This window comes from Rhinolophus ferrumequinum, chromosome 13, assembly GCF_004115265.2.
Source record: "Rhinolophus ferrumequinum isolate MPI-CBG mRhiFer1 chromosome 13, mRhiFer1_v1.p, whole genome shotgun sequence".
Taxonomy (NCBI): domain Eukaryota; kingdom Metazoa; phylum Chordata; class Mammalia; order Chiroptera; family Rhinolophidae; genus Rhinolophus; species Rhinolophus ferrumequinum.
In genome coordinates this window covers 54263066-54286646 of record NC_046296.1, presented here as the reverse complement: position 1 = coordinate 54286646, position 23581 = coordinate 54263066, and the positions used below count along the sequence as shown (strand labels likewise).

Below are 23581 nucleotides of genomic sequence, written 5' to 3'. Positions count from 1 at the left end.
GTGTGTTTTAAAGTGTGTCATAAATCATCTTCCATTATGACAATGCTCCGTGTCACATACCGCTTCTGGTATACACGGCAGTTTCTGTCAAAAACATTCCGGTGTGTCCTCATCCACCTTACTCACCGGATCTGGCACCGTGTGACTTCTGGCTCTTCCCCAAAGTAAAAATGACCATGAAAGGAAAACATTTTGAATCGATTCAGGGCATTGAGGTAACCACGGCAGCGCAATTAAAGACACTCACGAAAGAGGACTTCCAGACCTGCTTCAGAAAGTGGCAAGAACGATGGGATAAGTGTGTTCAAAGCCAGGGAGAGTATTTGAGGAGGATTGATAGCAATATGTCTTTTACTGCAATAATTTTTTAGTTTTAAACATTCACTGTATTTTTTTGATCACACCTCATGTAATTTGCTAATTGTGTAAGGCAGGGGTGTCCAAACTGCGGCCTGCAGGCCAACTGCAGCCCACAATCCATTTTTAATTGGCCTGCAGCAAATTCCAAAAATATACTTAGTTTACTTAAATAAACCAGGTGAGGCAATACGAACTTCACCTCGAGTGAGCGGCCCGGCTGTTTGTGTATTTTACCGCACATGGCCCTTGGTAATAAACGTTGAAAAAAGTTTGGACACCCCTGGTGTAAGGTGAATGAATGGAGAAGAAGGAAGCACATAAATCACTAGATAGTGTTGGGGGTGGTATTCATAGTGGAGTGCAGTGTTAGATCTTCTCCCTAAATTGTTCCTTATGACAAAAATTGAAATAAAAGTTTTCTCTCTCTCTCCCAGCCTTTAGCGCTTTAGCGTCTAGGTCCTCTTGTACACGCCTTGTCTTGGATAAGTACATTTCCAGCCTGGTTTTTAGGTAGGAAATGTCATCCCCTTTCTGAGAGGATAGAATTATTAGTGAATTTATACTTATTACCAGTTCAGAAAAGAACTCAACTGATTCTGCTGTGATGAGACAAATTTTTAGTTGTATTTTTCATGAAAGCATTTATAATTATACCTGATTTAAGGCACTTTGTAACTAAATAGGTTTGGAATTGAGAAAAATGGTAGATGTAAATATACTATCTCTAAAGGACAGTTCATTTACTGTGCTTAATTTGTAAAATTTGCCTATACAATAAATTCTTGGCGGCCAATGCAACGAAAGGGGCAGGGAGGGAGGGTTACCAACAATAAATTATATTATTCTTTATAGAAATAATGTAAGGAAAGGGGAAAATAGATTATAACACATATAGATACATTTTCACAAAACTGTTTTGTGTGATGATTCTTAATGAGTTGACATGTTAAAGGTAATGAAGATAAAAACTGGTCTAAGAATGTGAATAAACATAAATACAAACTGTGTGTGTGTGTGTGTGTGTGTGTGTGTGTGTCCTCCTACTGGTTTAACTGATTTAAGGATACAACCTAGAAGACTTGATAGCATGTCTTAGATGGTTTTTCTTAAATGGCGTTTCTTTTGGCAATTTTTTGGATAGGTATTGCATTGTCTCCTGACTGTACTTTTGCACACACACGTATTTTCAACACAGTAAACAGAATGATTATTTTTAAATCCAGGTTATTTCTTTTTGCAAACGCTCCAATAGACTTCCTATCTCAGGAAAAGCTGAAGTCCTTGCAGAGGCCTATAAGATCCTGCACAATCTTCATTCACTCCCATCCCCCACCCTTGATCTCATACTAGTCTACCTCCACTTACTCCCTTCCAGCCACATTGACCTCCTTACTATTCCTCAGCCACACCTCAGGCCCTTTGCACTTGTTCCCCCCAGATGTGTATACAGTTCACTTCCTTATTCCCTGTGTCTTCTCACTGAGGCCTTCCCTCGCCACCCCATTTAAAATTTTACTTGCTTGCACTACTCCCAACATTAGCCCCCAGTCTACTTTTTGTCTCCTTGGCACTTTTCACTTTCTAAAGATGGGTAATTCCACAAGATGTATAATTCCAGCAAGTCAGTTGATTCCCCCCAATAGAATGTAAACTCCATTAATGGAGGAATTTTTTTTGTTCTGTTTACAGTCTTTGCTTCAGTGCCTAGAATAGTGTCTGACATAGAGTATTTGCACAATAAATATGTGTAGAATGAATAAATGGGATTTCTCGTTATTTTAAGGGCAGGTCATTATACCTTGAGATGAGATAAGCAAGCGAAAGTGGTGAGAGTCTCTAAAAGATTGAAAAGTCCAGTCAGGTCTTTAACTTGGCTAAATTAAAAACCATTTTATTCAAATATATGGTGATGAAAGGAGAACTGACTCTGGGTGGTGAACACACAATGGGATTTATAGATGATGTAATACAGACTTGTACACCTGAAATCTATGTAATTTTACTAACAATTGTCACCCCAATAAATTAAAAAAAATTTTATTTTAGCTTTATAAAAAAATAGGCTGCAGGCAAAACCAGGGTTTTCCTGTGAAGCAGCTTTGAGTACAGCTTAAGCACAGACATTAACTTGAGAGAGCTCTGAACATTATAACACATCTGCAGAGATGGTTTTAACTTAGAATATCGAGAACACAAATTTTTAGTTACATAATAACATTATATCTTTGCATATTTTTATAGTACAGATTGCTTTGGGGTTATCTATAACAAAGAAATTATAGAATTTTACTTTAGTTATCCCTCCTGATTGTGAATGACATAAAAAACAACAACAAAAAATACGATCTAGGGAGGTTAAATATCTTCAAAGTCACCCAGCTGGAAGAATGGGAACCTGAGGATCAACCTGGATCTGATTGCAAACCCATGTTCTGTGTGTTCTTATATAATGCCCAGCACATAGTAGACACTCAGTACGTGTTTGAATTGATGGATAAATGGCAGATGTGTGAACATCTTAATTGCATCCCAGGATTGAATGTAAAGCATATCGATATATTGGTAGTTCTGTTATATTCTTGGCTCCTCATATTTTAGGCACATAAGAATTACTTTAAAAAATATGTGTGTTTTTAAGGTTCACATAACTGAATTGGAGTGCCTTGATTTTAAAGTTTAGTAACGAACCTGCAAGGTAAGATTCTTAAATACTGACTCATTAGCCAACATTTGAGTGCTTCTTTACAATGTAGATACTGAGGGTGCTGCAGTGATGCAGACAGACAAATCTTTGCTGGAACTTTTAGAGGGGATGGGAACAAACAGTAAAGAAATCTGTAACACGCGTTACACAGAGAAGTAAAGGAAGGAGATGGAATGGAGAGCTACCTGATGACTTTAAATTGGGTGGTCAGAGAGGGCTTCACTGACAGTGATGGTTAAAATGGGAAGATGAGAGGGGGAGCCAGTCATGTGCAGGCTGTGTGAACAGCTAGTGCAGCAGCTCTCAAGTGGGAACAGCTTGTGAATTTGAGAACATGAAGAACATTTACTGTCGCTGATCAGGGAAAGGAGTTCCTCATAATGTGGGGGGCTGGAGAAAACTCAAATCCTGGAACCAAACGCTTTGTAAACCTCAGGGTAGGGATACTGGAATTGGTTCTGGTTATAATAAATTGCCATTAGACATTTTGGTTTTTTAAGCCTAGTCATGTTTTTCGTTTGTTTTTGTAATGGCTGTATTGAAACATAATTCACATACCATGTAATTGACCCATTTAAAGTGTCCAAAACAATAAAGTGTACAGCTAAATAGTTTTTTAGTATATTTATGAGGTATATTCACCACGAACATAATTTTAAAACATTTTTATATTCCCCAAAAGAAAAGCCATATTCTTTTAATTTTCATTTATTTATTTTTTAATTTTCAATTACAGTTGGCATTCAATATTATATTAGTTTCAGGTGGACAGCATAGTGATTAGACATTTATATAACTTAACGAAGTGATCCCCCTGATCTGCATATTCTTCAGCAGCCAACCCCCATCTCGCCCAAACCTTTCAGTCAGGGCAACCACACATCCACTTTCTGTCCCTAGGTTTTCCTGTTCTGGACATTTCACATAAATGGAATCATAGATTATAGATTATGTGGTCTTTTGTGTCTGGTTTCTTTCACTTGATATTATCAAGGTTCACCCATGTTGTAGTGTATATTAGTACTTCGTTCCTTTCTATGGCTGCATAATATTCCATTGTATAGATGTAACACATTTTATTTATCCATTCATCAGTTGGTAGACATTTAGGTTGTTTTTACTTCTGGGCTATTATGAATAATGTTATGAACATTCCTGTATTGTTTTTATGTGGGCATGTGTATTAATTTCTCTTGATTATATACTTAGGAGTGGAATTGCTGGATCATGCAATAGCTATATATTTAACATTTTGGGAAACTGCCAGACTGTTTTCCAAAGTGTCTGCATCAATTTTACATTCCCACCAACAGTGTATGAGAGTTCCAGTTACTCGACATCCTCACTAACAGTTGTTATTGTTTGCTTCTTTGATTATAGCCAACTTTTTGTGGGTATGAAGTGGTATCTTGTGGTTTTGATTTGCAATTCCCTAATGACTGTTGATATTTAGCATCTACTCTTGTGCTTATAAGCCATTTTTGCATCTTCTTGGGAGAAACGTCAGATCCTTTGCCCATTTTTAAATTGGTTCGTTTGTCTTTTATTGTTGAGTTGTAAGAGTTCTTTATATATTCTGCATATAATAAGTTCCTTGCCAGATATATGATTTGCAAATATCCCATTTTGTGAGTTTTCTTTTCACTTTCTCGATAGTGTCCACTGAAGTACAACTCTAATTTTGAAGTCCAGCTTATCTATTTTTTCTTTTGTTGCTTGTGCTTTTGATAACCTCTAAGAAACAGTTACCAAATCCAGGATCATGAAAATGTCCCCCTATGTTTTCTTTCAACAGTTTTATAGTTTTATAGTTTTAGCTCTTACATTATAGGTCTTAGATTTGTTTTGAATCAATATTTGTATATGGTATGAGGTAGGGGTCCAACTTTATTCTTTTGCATGGAGATACCCAGTTGTTTCAGCACCATTGTTGAAGGGCCTGCTCTTTCCACCATTGAAGCTATTGGAAGTTTTAAGCAGAAAAATGATGTGATCAAACATACATTTAAAGAAGATCACTCAGGCTACTGTGTAGAGAACATCAGCACCTATATCTGAATGTTCGAATGCCAACAAAATATACTGAGAATGAGCAACCAATGCCATAGAAGTAAGAGCAGAAACATGTGGTGTCCAAAAGGTCCTGAGAATAAAATGTTTCAAGAAGAGAAAATGGTTAACTGTAGAATCCTGCTGAATGATTAAAATACATAAAAAGGAACTAGATATTAGATTGGATAATCAAAACGTTATTGGAAACCTTTTCGGTAATAGCTATCAGATTAGAATTGATTAAGGAGTGAATTTGGGGAGAAATGAACTAGAGATAACTCGTTAAAGAAGTTTGTTGGGAAGCTTTTTTTGTAGGTGTAGACAACCTTGTCCTAAAATTTATATGGAAAAGCTAGAATAGCTAAAAGAATTCAGAAAAATAAGTGGGAGTATCAGTCTGTTTAGTTTTAGGTCTTAGCTATGGTGTGGTATTGGGTAGGGTCAAAGACAAAGGTCATTGGAACAGAATAAAAATAGCTTGAACAGCAGTTTACTCATCTTTGCCGAAGGTGCAAGAGCAATTCGGTGAAGAAAGGACATTTCCTTAAGATTTTTAACAAATGGTGCTAGAATAAGTGGACATCCCTAAGCAAAAACATAAAACCTCTACTTAAAATTCACACCTTGTACTAAAATTAACTCAAAGTATATCAAAGTAAATACAAAATGTAAAACCATAAGACTTTTAGAAGAAAACACAGGAAGAAGAAAATCTTTGAGAACTAAGACTAGGTGAAGAATTCTTAACATGTTACACTAAAAAGCACAATCTATAAAAGATTAAAAAAAAAATCTGTCAGTTGGATTTCAACAAAATTAGAAAAACTTTTTTTCTTTTACAAAAGACCCGACCCTGTCAAGAGAATGAAAAAACTAGTTACAGACTTGGAGAAAATGTCCATTTCAAAAGGTTTCATACTACATGATTCCATTTATATAACATTCCAGAAATAACAAAATCATAGAAATGGAAAACATTATTGGCCAGGGTGTAGGGACTATAAGGTGGGGGGTTTATGCATCAGTTTTCTGTCTTGTGATGGTGATTACACAGATCTATACATGCGATAACATTGCAGAGATCTTAACTATATGCACAGAAGAGTATGTGTAAAAAATGAAATCTGAAGTCTATAGATTGTACCAATGTCAGTTGTCTGGTTTTGCTTTTGTACTGTGATGTAAGATGGTACTATTGGGGAAAGCTGGGTAAATGATACACAGGACTTCTTTGTACTGTTTTTGTGACTTCCTGTGAGGCTATAATTATTTTGAAATAAAAATTAAAAAAATAAGTTTGCTGGGAAGGAGAACAGAAATGCATTGTTAGAAAAATGTGGGGTTGGGATTAAAGATAGGGGATACTAAAACATGTATTATATATGTTGATGAGAATGATCCATAGAAGGAAGATACTGGTGACGCAAACGAGAGGAAAATTACAGGAACAAAATATATGTCTTAAATCATTTGCTTCAAGGCATTGAAAAATACTATTTACATATTTGTCTTGTTATTTATAAAGGAGATTATCTTTACAACTTTTTATAAATGATTCTAAAGGTAAATGTGGCTATACTGTGGTGTAGTTCAAAATTTGCACATGTTCCTGTATTGCATTATGGAACTGGATTACTAAAATAATGGAATTCCAAGAGGTTTTAACATGCTTTCTGGTGTTCATTTTTAAATAACTCTTAAGAGCTTTATGTGTCATTTTCTACTGTTTTCCCTTCCAGATTTTCATCTAGTATAAGTAGGTCATTAGTTCCCTTTGACTAAAAAGTTTTATATACACACACATGTTTATGAATAACCGTAATGGTTTACCATTTAAGAATTAAATGAGTGGTGTTTCTGTTTTGCATCGTGGCATATAGTGGATTTTAATCTCTATCTTACCAAACTATTCTGTTTTGCTTTTTATGTTGAATATAGCAATATCAAAATGCTCAGTAGAATTATTGCTGTTTATTTCAGGGATACGGCAGGCCAGGAGCGATTTCACACCATCACAACCTCCTACTACAGAGGAGCAATGGGTATCATGCTAGTATATGACATCACCAATGGTAAAAGTTTTGAAAACATCAGCAAATGGCTTAGAAACATAGATGAGGTAAGATGTAGAAATTGCATAAACCCTTCATAAACACACATTTGTGCTTTGGTTGAGAAGAATAAGTATTTTAATTGATCTTTTAAGGATATAATTATTATTATTATTATTATTATTATTATTATTATAAGGTACTATCATTATTATTGAAGTCATTGTTGAGCATTTCTACTTTTTAAAATTTAATGTTATTTTTTGCCTAACTTTTCCTTAAATTTTTGGATAGGTTTATCTAGGTCCTCATCCAAGGCAATTAATAAACTACCCAAAAACTCTGTACAACCATCTTATAAGATAGAAGCTACCAGTGGTTTTACACACCTCTCTAAATGAATTCTTTCTCGGTTAGTTTTTATTGAATGAATGGATTACATTTTCAATAGCAATTTTAAAACTTATTTGAAGTTACAGAAATGTCATACCGCTTCTAGACATTTTGAAAGCAACAGAGTACTGATACGGTAAAAACCTAACCAAGAAAATAAGTGCCTTATCATTGCATGTGAAGATAATCAATTTTTATAAGGTTAAGTTGTATGTCAAAGCATGTCTGTTTCTGTTACAGCATAGGTAGCTTCTTGTTAGAATTATTTTTCATGTCTTATTGCTGCCTTCTAAACTTGGAATTTCATTAAGACTAATTCTTTAAAGCAAGTTTTGACTGAGTACACAAAGACGAAGGCTTAAGCCAGTATTAGACCCAGCATAATAATGTCTTCATAATGTCTTCAATGGTAGCAACCCTAGGGGCTCATTAATAACTTTTCCAATACTATAATAAATCTTTAAGAAGAAGTCTGTTAGTATTTAATCAGTTAGCAATACACAGATTTTGAAATCAAAAAAAGCTCCATTTTGGATTTCCTTAGCCTTTCTTTTATATTATATTTTGGCCAAGTAAGCGTGTGTAATAAAAGCAGTTTATATAGAGACTGTGCAGTGTTGCTCCAACAACCAGTTTTCTGATTCTGTGACATCAACAGGATGTCCTGCAATTGAATCCTATTCTGACGATAACTACCCAACCTTAGTGTCAGACTCCACAGGTTTTAGGACACCATTTCACAATACTACCCTTTCTTCAAATGCAGTTTTGGGTCCCCCAGGCTACTCACACTTCTGTTTGACTTGGCTACAAATTTATGGGTTCCCATGACCCACTTCAGGTTTAATTGTTTGCTAGAATGACTTACAGAACTCAGGAAAGCACTACACTTACAATTACAGTTTATTATAAAGGAAACGGCTCAGGACTAGCTAAATGGAAGGGTTGCATAGGTAAGGTATGGAGGTTGGGGAAAGCAGAGCTTCCATGCCATCTGTGGACATACGACACTCTCAGCACCTTGGTATGTTCACCAATCTGGAAGATCCCCTAACTTCATTGTTTCAGTTTTAATTGAGGTTTTGTTACATAGGCATGGTTAATTAAAACATTGGCCTCTAGTGGTTGAACTTAATCTCCAGCCTCCTTCACCTCTTGAGAGGGGGCTGTGTGTGGGGCAGGGAGCGGAGGGGTGGCTGAAAGTTCCAGTCCTCTAATCACGTTCAGTTCCTCTGGTGACTGTCCTCTATTTTGAAGCTCTTAGGGGCTCCGCCAGAGTCCTTTATTAGCATAAACTGTTAGGAATACTATAAGACACTCCTATCACTAAGGAAATTAAAAGCACTGTCCCGGAATGGGGACAATATATTTAATTTATTGTATCATAGTTTTAAAATACATATTTATTACATCATAGTTTTTAAATTACATTTAAATTATTTTTTAAATATTTTAAATAAGTATTTAAATATTTAAATATAATTTGTTCAAATATTTATTTGAATTAAAATATTTAAATTATATATAATTTATTATATCATAGTTTTATACACTTAACTTGGTAGGCTAGATGGCTTTAAGTTTCCCAGCATGAGTACTAAGATATGTAAAACCCAGCCATTAAAAAAGGAAATCTGTGTTTCTGACATAAGAGATTGGCTTTGTCTAAAGACAGAAAACATATGATTATGTCAACAGACACAGAAAAAAATACTTGACAAAATCCAACACACTTTCACGAAAAAACACTCAATAAACTAGAAGTAGAAGAGAACTCCCTTAGCCTAATAAAGGGCATTTATGAAAATCGAACAGCTAACATCATACTGCCCCTACGATCAAGAACATGATAAGGCTGCCTGTTCTGGCCACTACTGTTCAGCATTGTACTGGAAGGGCAGTTCTAGTCAGGGCAGTTAGGCAAAGAAAAAAAGTGTGTGGGGGCGGGGAGCGTGTCACCCAGATTGCAAAGTAAAACTATTTGTTAATGATGTGATCTTGTATATAGAAAATTCTAAGGAATCCACATACATACACCAAAAAATAACTTCTTAGAACCAGCAGACAAGTTCAGTAAGGTTGCAGTAAACAAGATCAATATGCAAAAATCAATTGTGTTTCTATACACTAGCAATGTATAATATAAAAATGAAATTATATTCATAATTTCATTTACATTAGCAACAAAAAAAGATGAAAAATTTAACCAAAGAAGTGCAAGACTTGTACTAAATATCTAAATAATTGGAAAGATACCCCACATGTACCAATTGGAAGACCTCATATTGTTAAGATGGTAGCACTATCCAAAGTGATCTACGGATTCAGTATAATCCCAATCAGACTCCCAGCTGCTGCCCACCCTTTTGATGGAAACTGACAAGCCAGTCCTAAAAGTCATATGGAAATGCAAGGGACCACGAATAGCCAAACAGTCTTGAAATAGGAAATGACATTTTATCTGAGACCTGAAGCGATGAATAGATATTATCCAAATAAGGACAGGCCTGGTGGAAAGAGTGTGATGGGTTCAAATTTAAGACAAATCAAATCTCATAAATTACTTTTGGTATCTAGAATACATAACTACCTTGGCTGTAGGGATATTCAGGGAAGGGCGCATTCGGCTAAAGATACATGATTTGCAAATATTTTTCTCATTCCATGGGGTTCTCCTGGAACCCATTGATTCACAAAAGTTTTTAATTTTAATGAAGTGTAATTTTTTTGTTGTCGTTGCCTACACTTTGGGTGTATTGAAGAAATCGTTGACAAATCCAATGTCCTAAAGTTTTTTCATGTTTTCTTCTAAGAGTTTTATAGTTTTAGGTCTTAGGTTTAGATCTGATTCATTTTGACTTCATTTTTTTATATGGTGTATGGTAGAGGTCTATTTTTATTTTTTTGTATGTTGCTATCTGGTATTCCTAACACCATTTGCTGAGAAGACTATCTTTTCCCCCATTGAATGGTCTTGGCACTCTTGTTGAAAATCTTGACTGTATGCGAGGATTTATTTCTGGGCTCTATTCCGTTCATCTGTATGTCTGTCTTTATGCCAGTAGCACACTGTTTTGATTACTGTAGTTTTGTAAGTTTTGAAATCAGGAAATAAGTATAAATCTTCCAACTTTGTTCTTTTTCAAGATCGTTTTGACTATTCAGGGTCCCTTGAGATTCCACATGAATTTTAGGAACGGATTTTTCAATTCTGCAAAAAATGTCATTAGGATTTTTATGGAGCAAACATTTGTGCTTAACTGATTTTTCTGCATAGGCACTCCTTGTGCCCCACCAGTGTAGCTTTTTGGGACTTTAAGAGCTCTGTAGAATTTTTAATTAGCGCTTCTGTAGGGTAATGCACATTATCTAAAATCATGATCCACCTTAAATTTAGATTATGCATAAGAGACTCCAGCTTCAGATCTTTTACTTGTATCCTCTTTTGGTGAGAACATATCTAGAAACTAGACAGCCTTATATCGTGCGAAAATAATATTTAATTTGGAATTGTTTCTTTTTCTAGGTAATTTAAGAATTTGTATAAACTTTTAGCACGACATGGTTTCAGGGTGATTGCTTTAAAACTTTCAGACTATTGAAATGACACCATAAATTGAGAAAAGGTAATTTTAGGGAATATTAAGCCGTCATTCATGGTAGTGTGTTAATAAAATTTTTATTCCATTTTAGCATGCCAATGAAGATGTGGAAAGAATGTTACTAGGAAACAAGTGTGATATGGACGATAAAAGAGTTGTACCTAGAGGAAAAGGAGAACAGGTACAAAGCTCTGAATGAAACTAATGTGCTGCCCTTTCTTTGTGAAGATGGTATTGCAGTTGAGTTTTTTTACAGTGATGGTCATGGAGTGTGCTGAGCTATTCACATTATTTTTTAAATACTTTTGGAAACAGTAGCTTATCACTTAAGTGAGTTTTTTCAGTGCATATCCAACATGTACAGGAGAAGTAAATTTGTGGCAGTAGTATTTTTAGCCTTATTTAAACTACAAAGGGGAAAATATAAATCAGTGATTCTCAATTTTTTTAATTTAAAACTTTAAAGAATCAATTAATATGATTCCATAGTTTGACAATCAGTATCCTGTGACAAGCAATAATTAGATACTGCTTAAGTCACTTTGAAATTCTCTTTAAGTTTGCCCCTGTCATCCCTCAGTATCTGCCAGGGGTTGGTTTCAGGACACCCCCGCCACACACACCTATGGACACCAAAATCTGCAGGTGCTCAAGTCCCTTATGTAAAGTGGCACAGAATAATGCATTCATGGGCCCTCCAGGTCCATGAATACAAAACCCAGGGATACAAAGGGCCAAGTATGTATTTAAAGAAAAAAAGCCACATTTAAGTGGACCTGTGTTGTTCAGGGGTCAACTGTACCTCTTTTAGAATATCTGAAGTAAACTCTTAGGATGAAGAGAGGATTCTTTTATTACTTTTGTTTGTTTTTGAAAGAGCTTAACTGTTTGAATCTTGACTATTGAAGTGATGTTTGTTTTATGTAACTAGTTGACACTACTGCCTTTAGAATAATATGACTCTTTCCTCTAAGATGCTAAAGCCATCAGTTGGCAACCTGTACATGATAATTTTATGATGACATTTTGCTTCTATTTTAGATTGCAAGGGAGCACGGTATTAGATTTTTTGAGACTAGTGCAAAAGCAAATATAAACATCGAAAAGGCCTTTCTCACATTAGCTGAAGATATCCTTCGAAAGGTAAGTTCCTATTTTTACTTCTTGCTAAGGTGTCCAGTGTCATAGTTAAACGTTTAGTCTTTTCTAAAGCACTGGGTTTACATATAGAAATTGGGTTTGGGTGGTATTGTTTTGAAACGTTTACCCATCACCAATATCTAATCCCCCAAAGTGAAGTAAGGAACTGGGGGAACAGAAAGCCATCTAAAAATCTGTAGGAGCTAGTCAGTGGTGATAGTTATTATTCCAAACTCCCCCACTAACCTTCTTGTCCCCAATTTCCTACTTCCCCCGCCCCAGCTTTTTGGTCCATTGTGTTGTGGTTCTTCTGTTTACTTTTGGATTCATTTATCTTACACATCCTTTGCATTCCCATAGATAAATTTTTTAGATTTCAGATAAGAGGTGAATCTGTTACGTAGTTACTGCTATAGAATCACTATTCTTCTGTGTAGTCATTCTCAGACGTGACAGTAAAGGGCATCTATGTATTATATACTGAATAAACAGAGTAAATCCATCCCCCAATTCCGTTTAGCCAATCATTTAAACCTGGGATGTAAAAAAGAAAAGCTGAAAACGTGATCTCAGGGAATTCATTTTATCTCAAGGTTAGTTTCTAGGTTTCATTTGTGAATTCCAAAACTTGCCAGTACAAGTAACTTATAGCAAAATTGGGAAATCTGATTTCCATATTTTCCCTCAAATGACCAGGTATTACAGATTTGGTTCTGAGTCCTGAATTCTCTATTCAATCTGTTGTATATTTATATGCAAGTAAAATAGAAAATCTGACACAAATCCTGAAGGAAAAGCAAATATTATATAGGAGAAAATTTAATTGCTTCTGGTAACCTTTCTGTTTTTAGACTTCATGTATTAGTATTTTTTTCAAAAAACCCAAAGATTTCTATATTTATACACACACACACATATACCCAATTAGATGTGTTATATTAAATATAAATCTAGTGAAATAGCTGAGAAATCAGGCAGCTTAATTTTTTAGAGTGAAATGTTACCTGTTGACTATAAGTGTTCAAATTGGATAAAATAGTCGTCAGTTGCTGCTATTCAAAGTGACTACAAAACAAAAGTTGTGCCCTTCCAAGTCTACCAACATCATGCATATTAAGTCTGATACCTGTAATATATTGAGTAATAAAAAGCAAGTTAGGATATAATGTGTGATGTGATCTTTATTTTATAGAACTTAACACAAAACTTAATGAAATTTGCTTGTCTCTGTGTTCTGTTCTGGATTTTTTGGGGGTCTTCATCGTTTTTTACTTCTTTCTGTCCATACTCAGTCCTTTGATCTTCTCACAATCTTGGCATTTTTAAAAAATAGTGCTATATAGTCATATAACCTGTGTCCCAGTGAGGTAGATCTTCCTTGTTATTATATTAAAGGTTAAAAAGTATGGATGCACCAATAAATAAAGATCTCAGTCTAGCGTCTTCCCCCATGTAGGCAGGCCCAAATATGTGGTAGCATTTTTTTTTCATACATATCTGGACACTTTTCCATGTAGTAATATGAGTTAAAACATCAAACATAAACTTGCTTACCATTAGATGTGAAATACAGTAATGATTTCTGACTAGCAACTTTTTGTACAGTACTTTCTCCTGAGTTGATAAAAGAAAAATTGTACCGTAACACAAGCTTCAGTCTCAAAAAGCAAATAACTAAAGAGAAAGGGCTGTTTCACTTTTCTGAAGTTAGACATGACCCAGCATTGGTTTTATTCATGTGCTTGATAATGCTTTTTAAATACTAAGTATCAGGAGTCAGGACTAAGAGATAACAAACCTCTTTGCAAAAGTGTTAGGGCAGAGAAGATTTCAGGGGCTTTATAATGGGGTGCTGGGAGGCCTCTAGACATTACACAGCTTGGAGAAAGCAGGCAAAATGAAGATTATAAACAAAGCTTCCAAGTCTTTACTTCGCACGGGGGAGAAAAACCTATCTCATGTGATTGGTTCATTTTGTTACATAAATTAACATTTATGAGAATATTTCTGTTGAATCTTGACTTATCCATGGCAATGTTTTTTCATGGGTTCCTTTCCTTGGTGTTTGTTCCAGACCCCTGTAAAAGAGCCCAACAGTGAAAATGTAGATATCAGCAGTGGAGGAGGCGTGACAGGCTGGAAGAGCAAATGTTGCTGAGCGGTCGGTCTCCTGTTCCATCCGTTGCCATCCACCACCCTGTTTTCTCTTCTTGCTGCAAAATAAACCACTCTGTCCATTTTTAACTCTTAAACAGATATTTTTGTTCTTCATCTTAACTATCCAGTCCACCTGTTTTGTTTGTTCTTTCATCTGTGACTGCTTGCTGACTTTATAATTTTCTTCAAACAAAAAATACATAGAAAAATCATGTCTGTGACTTCATTTTTAAATGTACTTGCTCAGCTCACCACTGCATTTCAGTTGTATTATAGTCCAGTTCTTCTTATCAACATTAAAACTTATAGCAATCATTTCAACTCTATTCTGCAAATTGTATAAGAATAAAAGTTAGAATTAACAATTTTATTTTGTACAACAGTGGAATTTTCTGTCATGGATAATGTGCTTGAGTCCCTTTAATCTATAGACATGTAATAGCAAAAGAAACAAACAAAAGCCAGGAAAGCACTCATTTTCGCCTTGAATATGTAAATGGGGTTAATTTTGTCCTGTGCCTTATGTGGAAAGGAACTTCTTTGGTTTTTTCCTCTTTTTTGTTTTGTTTTTTTTGTTTGTTTGTTTCGGTGGAAGCATGTGCAGGAGACATATCATCCAAACATAAACCATTAAAATGTTTGTGGTTTGCTTGGCTATAATTTTCAAAGTAGTTAATTGAGGACAAAGGGTAAATGCAGAAATGATAGCTTTGGTTTGCTGAATCTCATTTCAAGTGGCCTTGATACTTAAAACTATTCCTGCCACCAGTTCTTCTCCTCGGCCACTTTTTCCTTGTGTCTTGTCTTCCTGCATGCTGCTTTATTTGCTTCTCCCTCCCTACCAGCCCATGGTATGAGTTATTTAAAGATGAAAGGTGCAAAGTAGTAGGTTTGTCAAGTTGAACATAAAGCACTGATTGAACTTGCTAAGTAAACTGAAAGGAAATTCTAACTGCCTACTATCCAAATGTCAGTTAGTTGTGTCTTCCCCTCATTTTGTCTCGCCCCTAAAACTTCTGTCCCAGACTCCCTCATTTGCTGTTTTACTTCATGTTCCCCTTCTCCTTCCTCTTTGTTCCCTTCGGTCTTAACCACTGAGTTTATAAAATGGAAGAGTTAATTGCATGCACTAGTGTTTGGAGGGTGTTGTGGTTTGTCTTTCTAATTAGGTGTATAGCCTATTCACTTTCCTAGAATAAATCTCTTAACCTAAATTTGACTAGTCTCCATTTTGGCAACTCCTCTAGCAGTTTGGTAGCCCAATACAGGTTGTTTTAAAAAGTGGGACGGAGGAGTCAAATTTATTAATGTGTTTGCCAAATTTATTGAGATTTGGCCTTCGAAGAACACTTTTTCAGTGTTAAGTTATCTTTACCTTAAGATTTAGAAATACGTTAGTATTTTATTAATTTTAAGTCCTCTCTTCACATCCCTTTGGAAAACTTGTATTACCATGGATTTGGAAAAAATGACAACAGAAGGCTTTTCATGTAAAGATAAGATCTCTAGCTATCTCTAACCCTGTCCTTTTTTTTTTTCCACTTCATTTTTTTAGTTTTGCTTCAGTGCTTATCATTAGGATAGGGGAAGTTAAGTTTGCTACGCTGCTAGCATCCTAAGATGATACCTTTGTTGAAATAATTGTGAATAGCATGATTCATTTCTGCCAGAGGCTGAGTTTAGGACAGCAGCTTCCATTGAAAACGTCTTTTCTGTGTCGTGGACAGCATTTTAATGCCCTCTTGGCTCACATAAACATAGGGATGTATCTGCTATGATCATCCATGAATTTTTCAGATAGTGCCCTAAAAACAGTTTTATATGCCTCACTGGTGGTTGTCGTTTAGTTTTTCCCTCACTTGACTTTTATCATTGTTTACTACGAGTAAAAGCAGCATTGCCAAATAATCCCTAATTTCCACTAAAAATAATAATGAAATGATGTTAAGCTTCTTGAAAAGTTTTAGGTTAAGCCTGTTGTTAGATGAATTTTAATGTGTTTGTTGCTTTCCTTTATCTGGAATGTGGCAGTAGCTTTTTTATTTTTAACCTTTAATCTTTATTCAGTTCAGTCAGTGACTTAAGGTTTGAGATCTAAACACTGGGATTTTTGGGTAACAGACTGACAGTTTTGTTGTTTGCATAATTATAATCGGCATTGTACATAGAAAGGATATGGCTACCTTTTGTTAAATCTGCACTTTCTAAATATCAAAAAAAGGGAAATGGAGTATAAATCAATTTTTGTATAACCTGTTTGAAACATGAGTTTTATTTGCTTAATATTAGGGCTTTGCCCCTTTTTCTGTAAGTCTCTTGGGATCCTGTGTAGAAGCTGTTCTCATTAAATACCAAACAGTTAAGTCCATTCTCTGGTACTAGCTACAAATTCGGTTTCATATTCTACTTAACAATTTAAATAAACTGAAATATTTCTAGATGGTCTACTTCTGTTCATATAAAAACAAAACTTGATTTCCAACTGTGTGACTTGGTTTTCATTTATTTATGGAGCTGAAGATGGAGGATTATTTTGGAAGATAATGCAGAATAGCAAACTGAACATTAGAGGGCAGAAATAGAAGGGAAATAGCTTTTGCAACCTAGGGATAATTGGGAAGGCAATTTCAAAAACTGTCTTTGCTAAGAAACTACGTTAAAAAATAGACTTATTTCTAGGACACTAGCGCAGAATCATCCTGGTGTCCAAAGAGAGACCACAATCCTGGTGACTTCCAGAGCTAACAATACCAGAGGCCAAAGGCCGGCTACACGTTCAGGTAGACTCGCCATACTGGAGGATTAATCTTTCAGCAGTGACTCCTCTTACCTGAAAAACAAAGTATATTCTACCTTTTTGTGAACCATGAGACAGCTTTTTATAGCGTTATGGAAAAAAATGTTTAATCCTGTATTAAGGCCTTATTAGTCAGTAAACAAAGACAAATATTTGTTGACAAGATTATCTGCTGGAAGGGTGACATGTAGAGGTTTTCATATAATGCAGTGTTTATTATAAGACTCAACCTGGAGTTTTTTTTAGTACTTCCCCATTCACTTTTCTCCAACATAATGTCTGTTTTGCGTGTCTAGGGTGGGGCCTACGATTCTGCTTTTGAGATTGGTATAGTAAAATTGAACATGGTCTCTGCCCTTAATGTATGATCTAGTTTAGAAAGCAAAAGCAATTCATAATCACCTGAACATGTACAAGAGTCGAATAGTTGTGATCCAGATTTTAAGTACTGTATTAACAGAAGAACAAGTTCAGTTGGGCAAGAACAGTTGAAAGAATAAAGAGCAAGAATAGTCGGGGTGGCTTTTTGAGGGAGGAGGGTCATGAATTGATTCTTAGATATGTTAGATTTGATTGGCTAAGGGAAAATCAGGAAATAGCTTAACGTGCAAAATCAGAAGTCCGATTGGACAATGTGATAGGCAATGGGGAGTCCTTGAGAGTGGTGGGAGCAGTGTGTTTGAGGAAAACAGGTCTAGATGGGTTGGAAGAAGAGAAAATGAAGGGTTCTAGAGATCACACAGGGAGTTGTGTTCATTGAGATTTGAATAGTACCCAGCTAAAATAATGGCAGAGGGGCAATGCTGGGTTGAAGTTCAGGGGAATATGTGATGGGGAAAGGCTATTTCCTAGTAGGAAGCCTGCTAAGTGCTTGCGGTACACTTTTAGGTTCTTTGGGTTATATCAACAGTCTGGTGACGTGTACCCATTGTACAAAATAAACTCAGATTAATTTCCTTAAGGTTGCACAGCCAGTTGGTACTGGAGATGGATTTTGAAATCAAGCCTGACACCAGTGCAGAGTTTCTCAGGATAAGGCCCCCTAAGGTGTGATCATAATGATCGTAATAGGGGTGATAAACTTGTGCCAGAGCCAACAGAAAGAATGCTAGCCTGTGGGCTTAACCTAGTTAATGTAACCATTGAGCCTAACTTGGGTACCTAACAAAGTAATACCCTTGAAAAGTACTTAGCTCAGTTTACTACTGTTTTTGCTTTAAACCTTATTACTCCTCAGCACCTTGCTAATTTTATGTTTCTTCTTCAAACCATCTTTTGGCTTCTCGAAAGTAACCGATAAGGCAGTTGCTTTTCAGTTGTCTTAATTGGTTTTCTGAGGTTAAACTTTGAGGGGGTCTTTTGTTGCCTATTAATGGCTATGCCAATGAGTCATAGTGGTGAAATAAAATACAGGGAAGGGGAAAGAAGGCAGCCGGGTATAGTTTATGCCAGCTTCGCCGGTGGATTTGAGGTAGTTTACAATAAATGACTAGTACAGTTATGACTCACTAGCTCAAGAGCCGTAGAGGGGAGATGAATGTCCCAAACTTTTCTGGGACAGTGAATTTAGGTATGATTTCCAGCACCGAGATGAGAGGAGAGGTAGTGTATTCTGTTGCATCTAGAGAGCATAATAGTTGGTAAGGAAAGAGAATCTCGAGCACAAAATTCAGAAATTTCTACCATTCAGAAATTCAGTTCAGTAGAACTACAAAATGAAATTGTTTCCAATACAAGTTCATAGAAATGCATAAATTTGTTCGTATGCCTCTATCATTTTTTTGATTTTCAGTGAAAATGCAAGAGTAAATTATAAATCTGTGACATTTCTACAGGGAACTTAATAAAGTCTAGGTTTGTAGTTTTATAGTAATTTGACTTAACTATAGAAAGAGTTTATTACTTCTCAAAGAAAGGGCAATTAACATTCTCGTTAGATTGTGAGATGGTCTCAGTTGGTTTTTTGACTGCATCTAGAGTGTGGTCCATCCAAGATAAAGCTTTCAGGTGAGTGAGTGACGTGCAGGGTTTTAGTGTTAAGTGCATTTGCTTTCGACACCTGAGCGCAGGTAGCAGCATTGATAGTACTTTGAAAATGACAGGACTCACAGGCGAGGCCATTTCACCTGTACCTGTTCTGAAGTGCGCGGAGTATTCCATTAATGCCTCTTTAGTTTCACGCCGTCAATCACAGAAACAACTTAGGCCTGAAAGATTTCGAAGACAGATGTTGCAGTGAAGATGTCAGCTGTGATGAAGATGCTCATGGAGCAGCGCTTCCTCCAGGCAAGCTCGCTGTGGGGAGAGCGACAGATCAGAAGTGATCTTTAGGTGACGGGCTGCACCTTCCTTTATGGCGTCCACCTTCCCGCAGCTGTGAGAACACTGGACGGTGAGCTATTTATTCATCCCTCTTAATCAGCACAGACTACGCTCTGTGTTCCCTCCTACCAGGCCTTAAGTACTACCTAGGAAAAATGAAGAGAATTGTCTAAAGAATAAGTCCCTAGGATAAGGATCGCTTTTCCAGTTTAAACTCGAGGTTACTCAGATGGGATCTTACATTAATATTTTTCTATTTATTTTCTAATCACCAGCTTTGAGACCTCAACCACTAGTGGCACTTCTGTCACCTAGCACTGCTCAGTTTTCTCACATGCTCTATCTTCCCCGTGGCATTCTCAGTCCTCTAGTTTTGGTCCTTGTACCTCTCTTCTGGACCGCTGCATTCATGTCCTAACTGATCACCTAGTGTTGGCCTCCCTCATATACACCCCTTGTCCATCTCGCACAGACCAGCATGTTAATCTTCTGAATGCCCCTCTTACCTGCTCAAGCGTCTGCAGTAGCCCCATCGCCTACAGCAAGGATCTGTCATGGTTCGATCATAGCTTGCCACTGTCCAAGCTTACAGGGAAACAAAGCAGTGAGTTGACCTGATCCAACAGTTGAGGACGTTCTCCAGCCCCCAACCCACTGTTAACAGACTTCCAACCAAAGTGCTTCACAAATACACTCAGCTGTTCTTAGACCTCTAAGCAGGTCAGGCAAATTCATTGCTTCTACTTTTCCTTTGCCTAATGAACTCCCTTTTGTATCAGTTGAGGTTTTTACCCTGTTTTCCCTTAAAATAAGACCTAGCTGGAAAATCAGTTGTAATGAGTCTTTTGGAGCAAAAATTAATGTAAGACACATTAGAAGCAAAAGACACATTAGAAGCAAAAATTCTTATGTAAGACCGGGTCTTACAGTAAAATAAGACTGGGTCTTATATTAATTTTTGCTCCAAAAGATGCAGTAGAGCTGATTGTCCGGCTAGGTCTTGTTTTCAGGGAAACACGGTAGCTGCAAATGGTAAAAATCAATTTCAGTTAATTTAAACAGTGGAGGACATTTATTAAAAGGATATTAAAATTGGATTTTTATAAGACGGTGTTAGCAGTAGCATAATTTTTCATTTTGCACAAAGTCCTTCATAAAAATACAGCAGCTAGGATAGCAAAACTGATTGACAAGGTGTTCCCACAAACCCCCAAACACAAGCAGATAGGGACAAACCTCAGACAGACAGGAGCTGCATGATACCGGGATCTATGCAGAAGAAAGTGGAAGCAACAGGGCATCTGATAGATTTCAGACCTCCAAAATAACCAGCAGGCACTGGAAGGCTGTGCCAGCCCATTTGCCAGCACAAACTCCGGGTTTGTGCTTCTACAGCAAGTGAACACGGGATCCACTTTCTGCTCTGTGAAGACTACAACAGTCTGGGTCTTTATCCCACTAAAAGAAACCAGGGCTTCCTGAAGAAATGGCAGATTATGGAATTCGTGGCAGGAAATGTAGAAGACAAGCCAAAAAAATATCATGTGACAGAGAAATTCTCAAAATCTAAGGGTGTGTCAATTGGGAGACTTGAAGAGGTCCACTCTTGCCAAAGAGGACATTCTGGGGACACCAAATGAGTTTAAATCCATGAGTGCATCATGATGCCCTACACACACACACACACACACACACACACACGCAAACATTGGTCACTATTGGAGGCTGCCTGGGAAACTTCTCCCCCAACCCAATAGTAAATAAAACAATCAAGAATTTATCTTGACTGCTGTTGACATAAGAGCCCAAATTTATTTGAGCCAAACAGGATGTGCCTGGAAGCAAGATCTCCACAGACAGAAAAATGTTCCCTGATGATAGTTTGCAGTTTCTTTTATGCATGTGGAATTAAGGAGGGAATGGAAGGAAGATTATGTGATGGAAGAAAGCAAGGCGGGGATTGGATTACAGGATAGTTAAGATTATGTGCTCTCTTGAGGGTGGTTTCTCTGGAGGAGTCTGAAAAGAGGCATTTCAAAAGTAACCTATATGCACAGAAACAATGGACAGGGCTTGCTTAAGACAAGGTAAACCTTTTACTAAAGTTATATGCCTGGGGCATGACTACCCACCAAGACCTGCCCAGTTACGAATTTAGGATCAGATCACCCTGTGAGGTTACTTTCCCTTGAACCCCTTCTTTTATCCACACTTCCCTAAACAGACTACACCATAGGGTGACTAAACAGTGAAGGGGGCCAGAAAAAGCCATGTGTCATGTAAATTATTTTGAGCTGAAGGCATTTGAGTTCCCGAAATCTCTTACCTGCTAAAAGCACAGCCTTCCAAAAGAACTCTCTTGTCATAACCATCTCCTAGGAAGCAACTCTTGGAGAGATTTGTACCACACCCAAAGACATTGACACAAAACTCTTTTGTTTCCCATCTGTTCTCCTAAGGGTCTTCCCAAAAAGTCATTTAAGTGCCCTTTCTCCCCTTACCCCTTCTAAAATGTCATTTGTTCTCTCAGCAATGCCTCTCTATCCTTCCCTATCTCCTATTAAGGTGGTATATAAGCCCCAAATTCTAGGAAGCACATTCTTTGAATTCCCAGATACATAGTTAATAAAAATCTGCTTTTCTCTTGCTAATCTGTCTCTTGATATTTTAATTTGCAAGCCTCCAAACACTGCACCTAAGAGGGTAGAGAAAGTTTTTCTCCCCAACAATATTAAATGAGGCAATGTTTCTCTGTAGCAAAGTATTCCAACAAATGATAGAATTTTCCTATTTTGCGACCTCTAATGAATTAATGGATCTAAGGATGATCAGTGGCTACTAACATCACTAAGAGATCCAACAAAATAGAGACATCCAGACATTTATGTACCTTAGGACGGTGAGCACGATACTTTCTATAATGAGGCCATGCCCCAAAGTGTCAAACCTCAGACCAAACAAAGGATCTCTAGTCTAGATCCAACTAGCAATTTATAGGAAATCTGAAAAGAGGAACAACTACATCAGTTAACAAAATCCATACTGATAAATTTTGCAGGACAATTGATTCAGTGTTCTCAACAATTTCAATGTGGGGTGTGGAGAAGGAGAGAGATGTAAATTAACAAAAGACTGAAAGAAAAAAAATTTAGACAAAACTAACCCATAACGTGTTTAGGGAAGTGCAGAAGTATACTAGAAAGAAAATGATTACCCTAAAAGTCAGGATGGGGATATTCGTAGCAGGGACGAAGGAGATATAAATGGCAGAAGAGTTATAAATGGAGTTTTGGGGGATACCAGAATCCTGTTTTCTAGCATGGATGGTGTTGCCTTGGAACAATTCATTTATTTACACATTTGTTTTATGTGAGTTTTAAATTTTGAATTGTATTTAACTACAAAGAGCTCTGTGTGTCTTTAAAATTATATTGGGTAGCCCCAAATCTCCAGAGCCATGGAGCCAGTTTCAGAGTCTGTGCAGCCAAGACCAACACTCAAGATCAGCCTGAGCAGAATGGGGCTGCTGAGGTCCAACAGTCCCTGCTGCTGACCATCCTGACCCAAGAATTGCCACTGCTGCCCCTGAAAACAGCGTAACTGCCACCAGCATCCTTGCGAATAAGGTCGATTGTGTGGCCTCCACTTCTTTGTTTCAGCAACTTCTGCTGCAAAGTCTGGGGTGGTGAGTTGGGTTGGTAAAGCCCAAAGTCGGTGCCGGTGTCCCAGATGCCAGAAAAGTGGGGGAAAGAGAATTTTGTCTTTAGCTTCAGTAGTGGGGTTGTGAGCTCTGACTAAGGTGGGGGATTCAGATGCTGGGTGGACAAAAAGAATGACTAATGTTCCCTACATCCAGTGATGCTCAGATTTTACTGCACCTAATAACCTGGGAAGTGCCAAGGTTACACCCCACCCCAATTAACACAGAATTCCTAGGGTGAAACTGGAATGTTAGTGGCTTTTTGTTTGCTTTTAACTTCCTGTGTGATTCCCATGTGCAGCC

At 36.9% G+C, this 23581-nt stretch overlaps 1 protein-coding gene across 1 annotated transcript in view; it reads left to right on the top strand.

Moving 5' to 3' along the window:
* RAB10 (RAB10, member RAS oncogene family) overlaps nucleotides 1–16941 on the top strand; it is a 68289-nt gene extending 51348 nt beyond the window's left edge. Inside the window, exons 3-6 of the mRNA XM_033124388.1 lie at nucleotides 7097–7235; nucleotides 11254–11343; nucleotides 12204–12305; nucleotides 14377–16941. Of these exons, the coding sequence (XP_032980279.1) occupies nucleotides 7097–7235; nucleotides 11254–11343; nucleotides 12204–12305; nucleotides 14377–14460 (415 nt within the window). The 3' untranslated portion in view covers nucleotides 14461–16941. The remainder of the gene's footprint in view (nucleotides 1–7096; nucleotides 7236–11253; nucleotides 11344–12203; nucleotides 12306–14376) is intronic.
* The last annotated feature ends 6640 nt before the right edge of the window (nucleotides 16942–23581 follow it).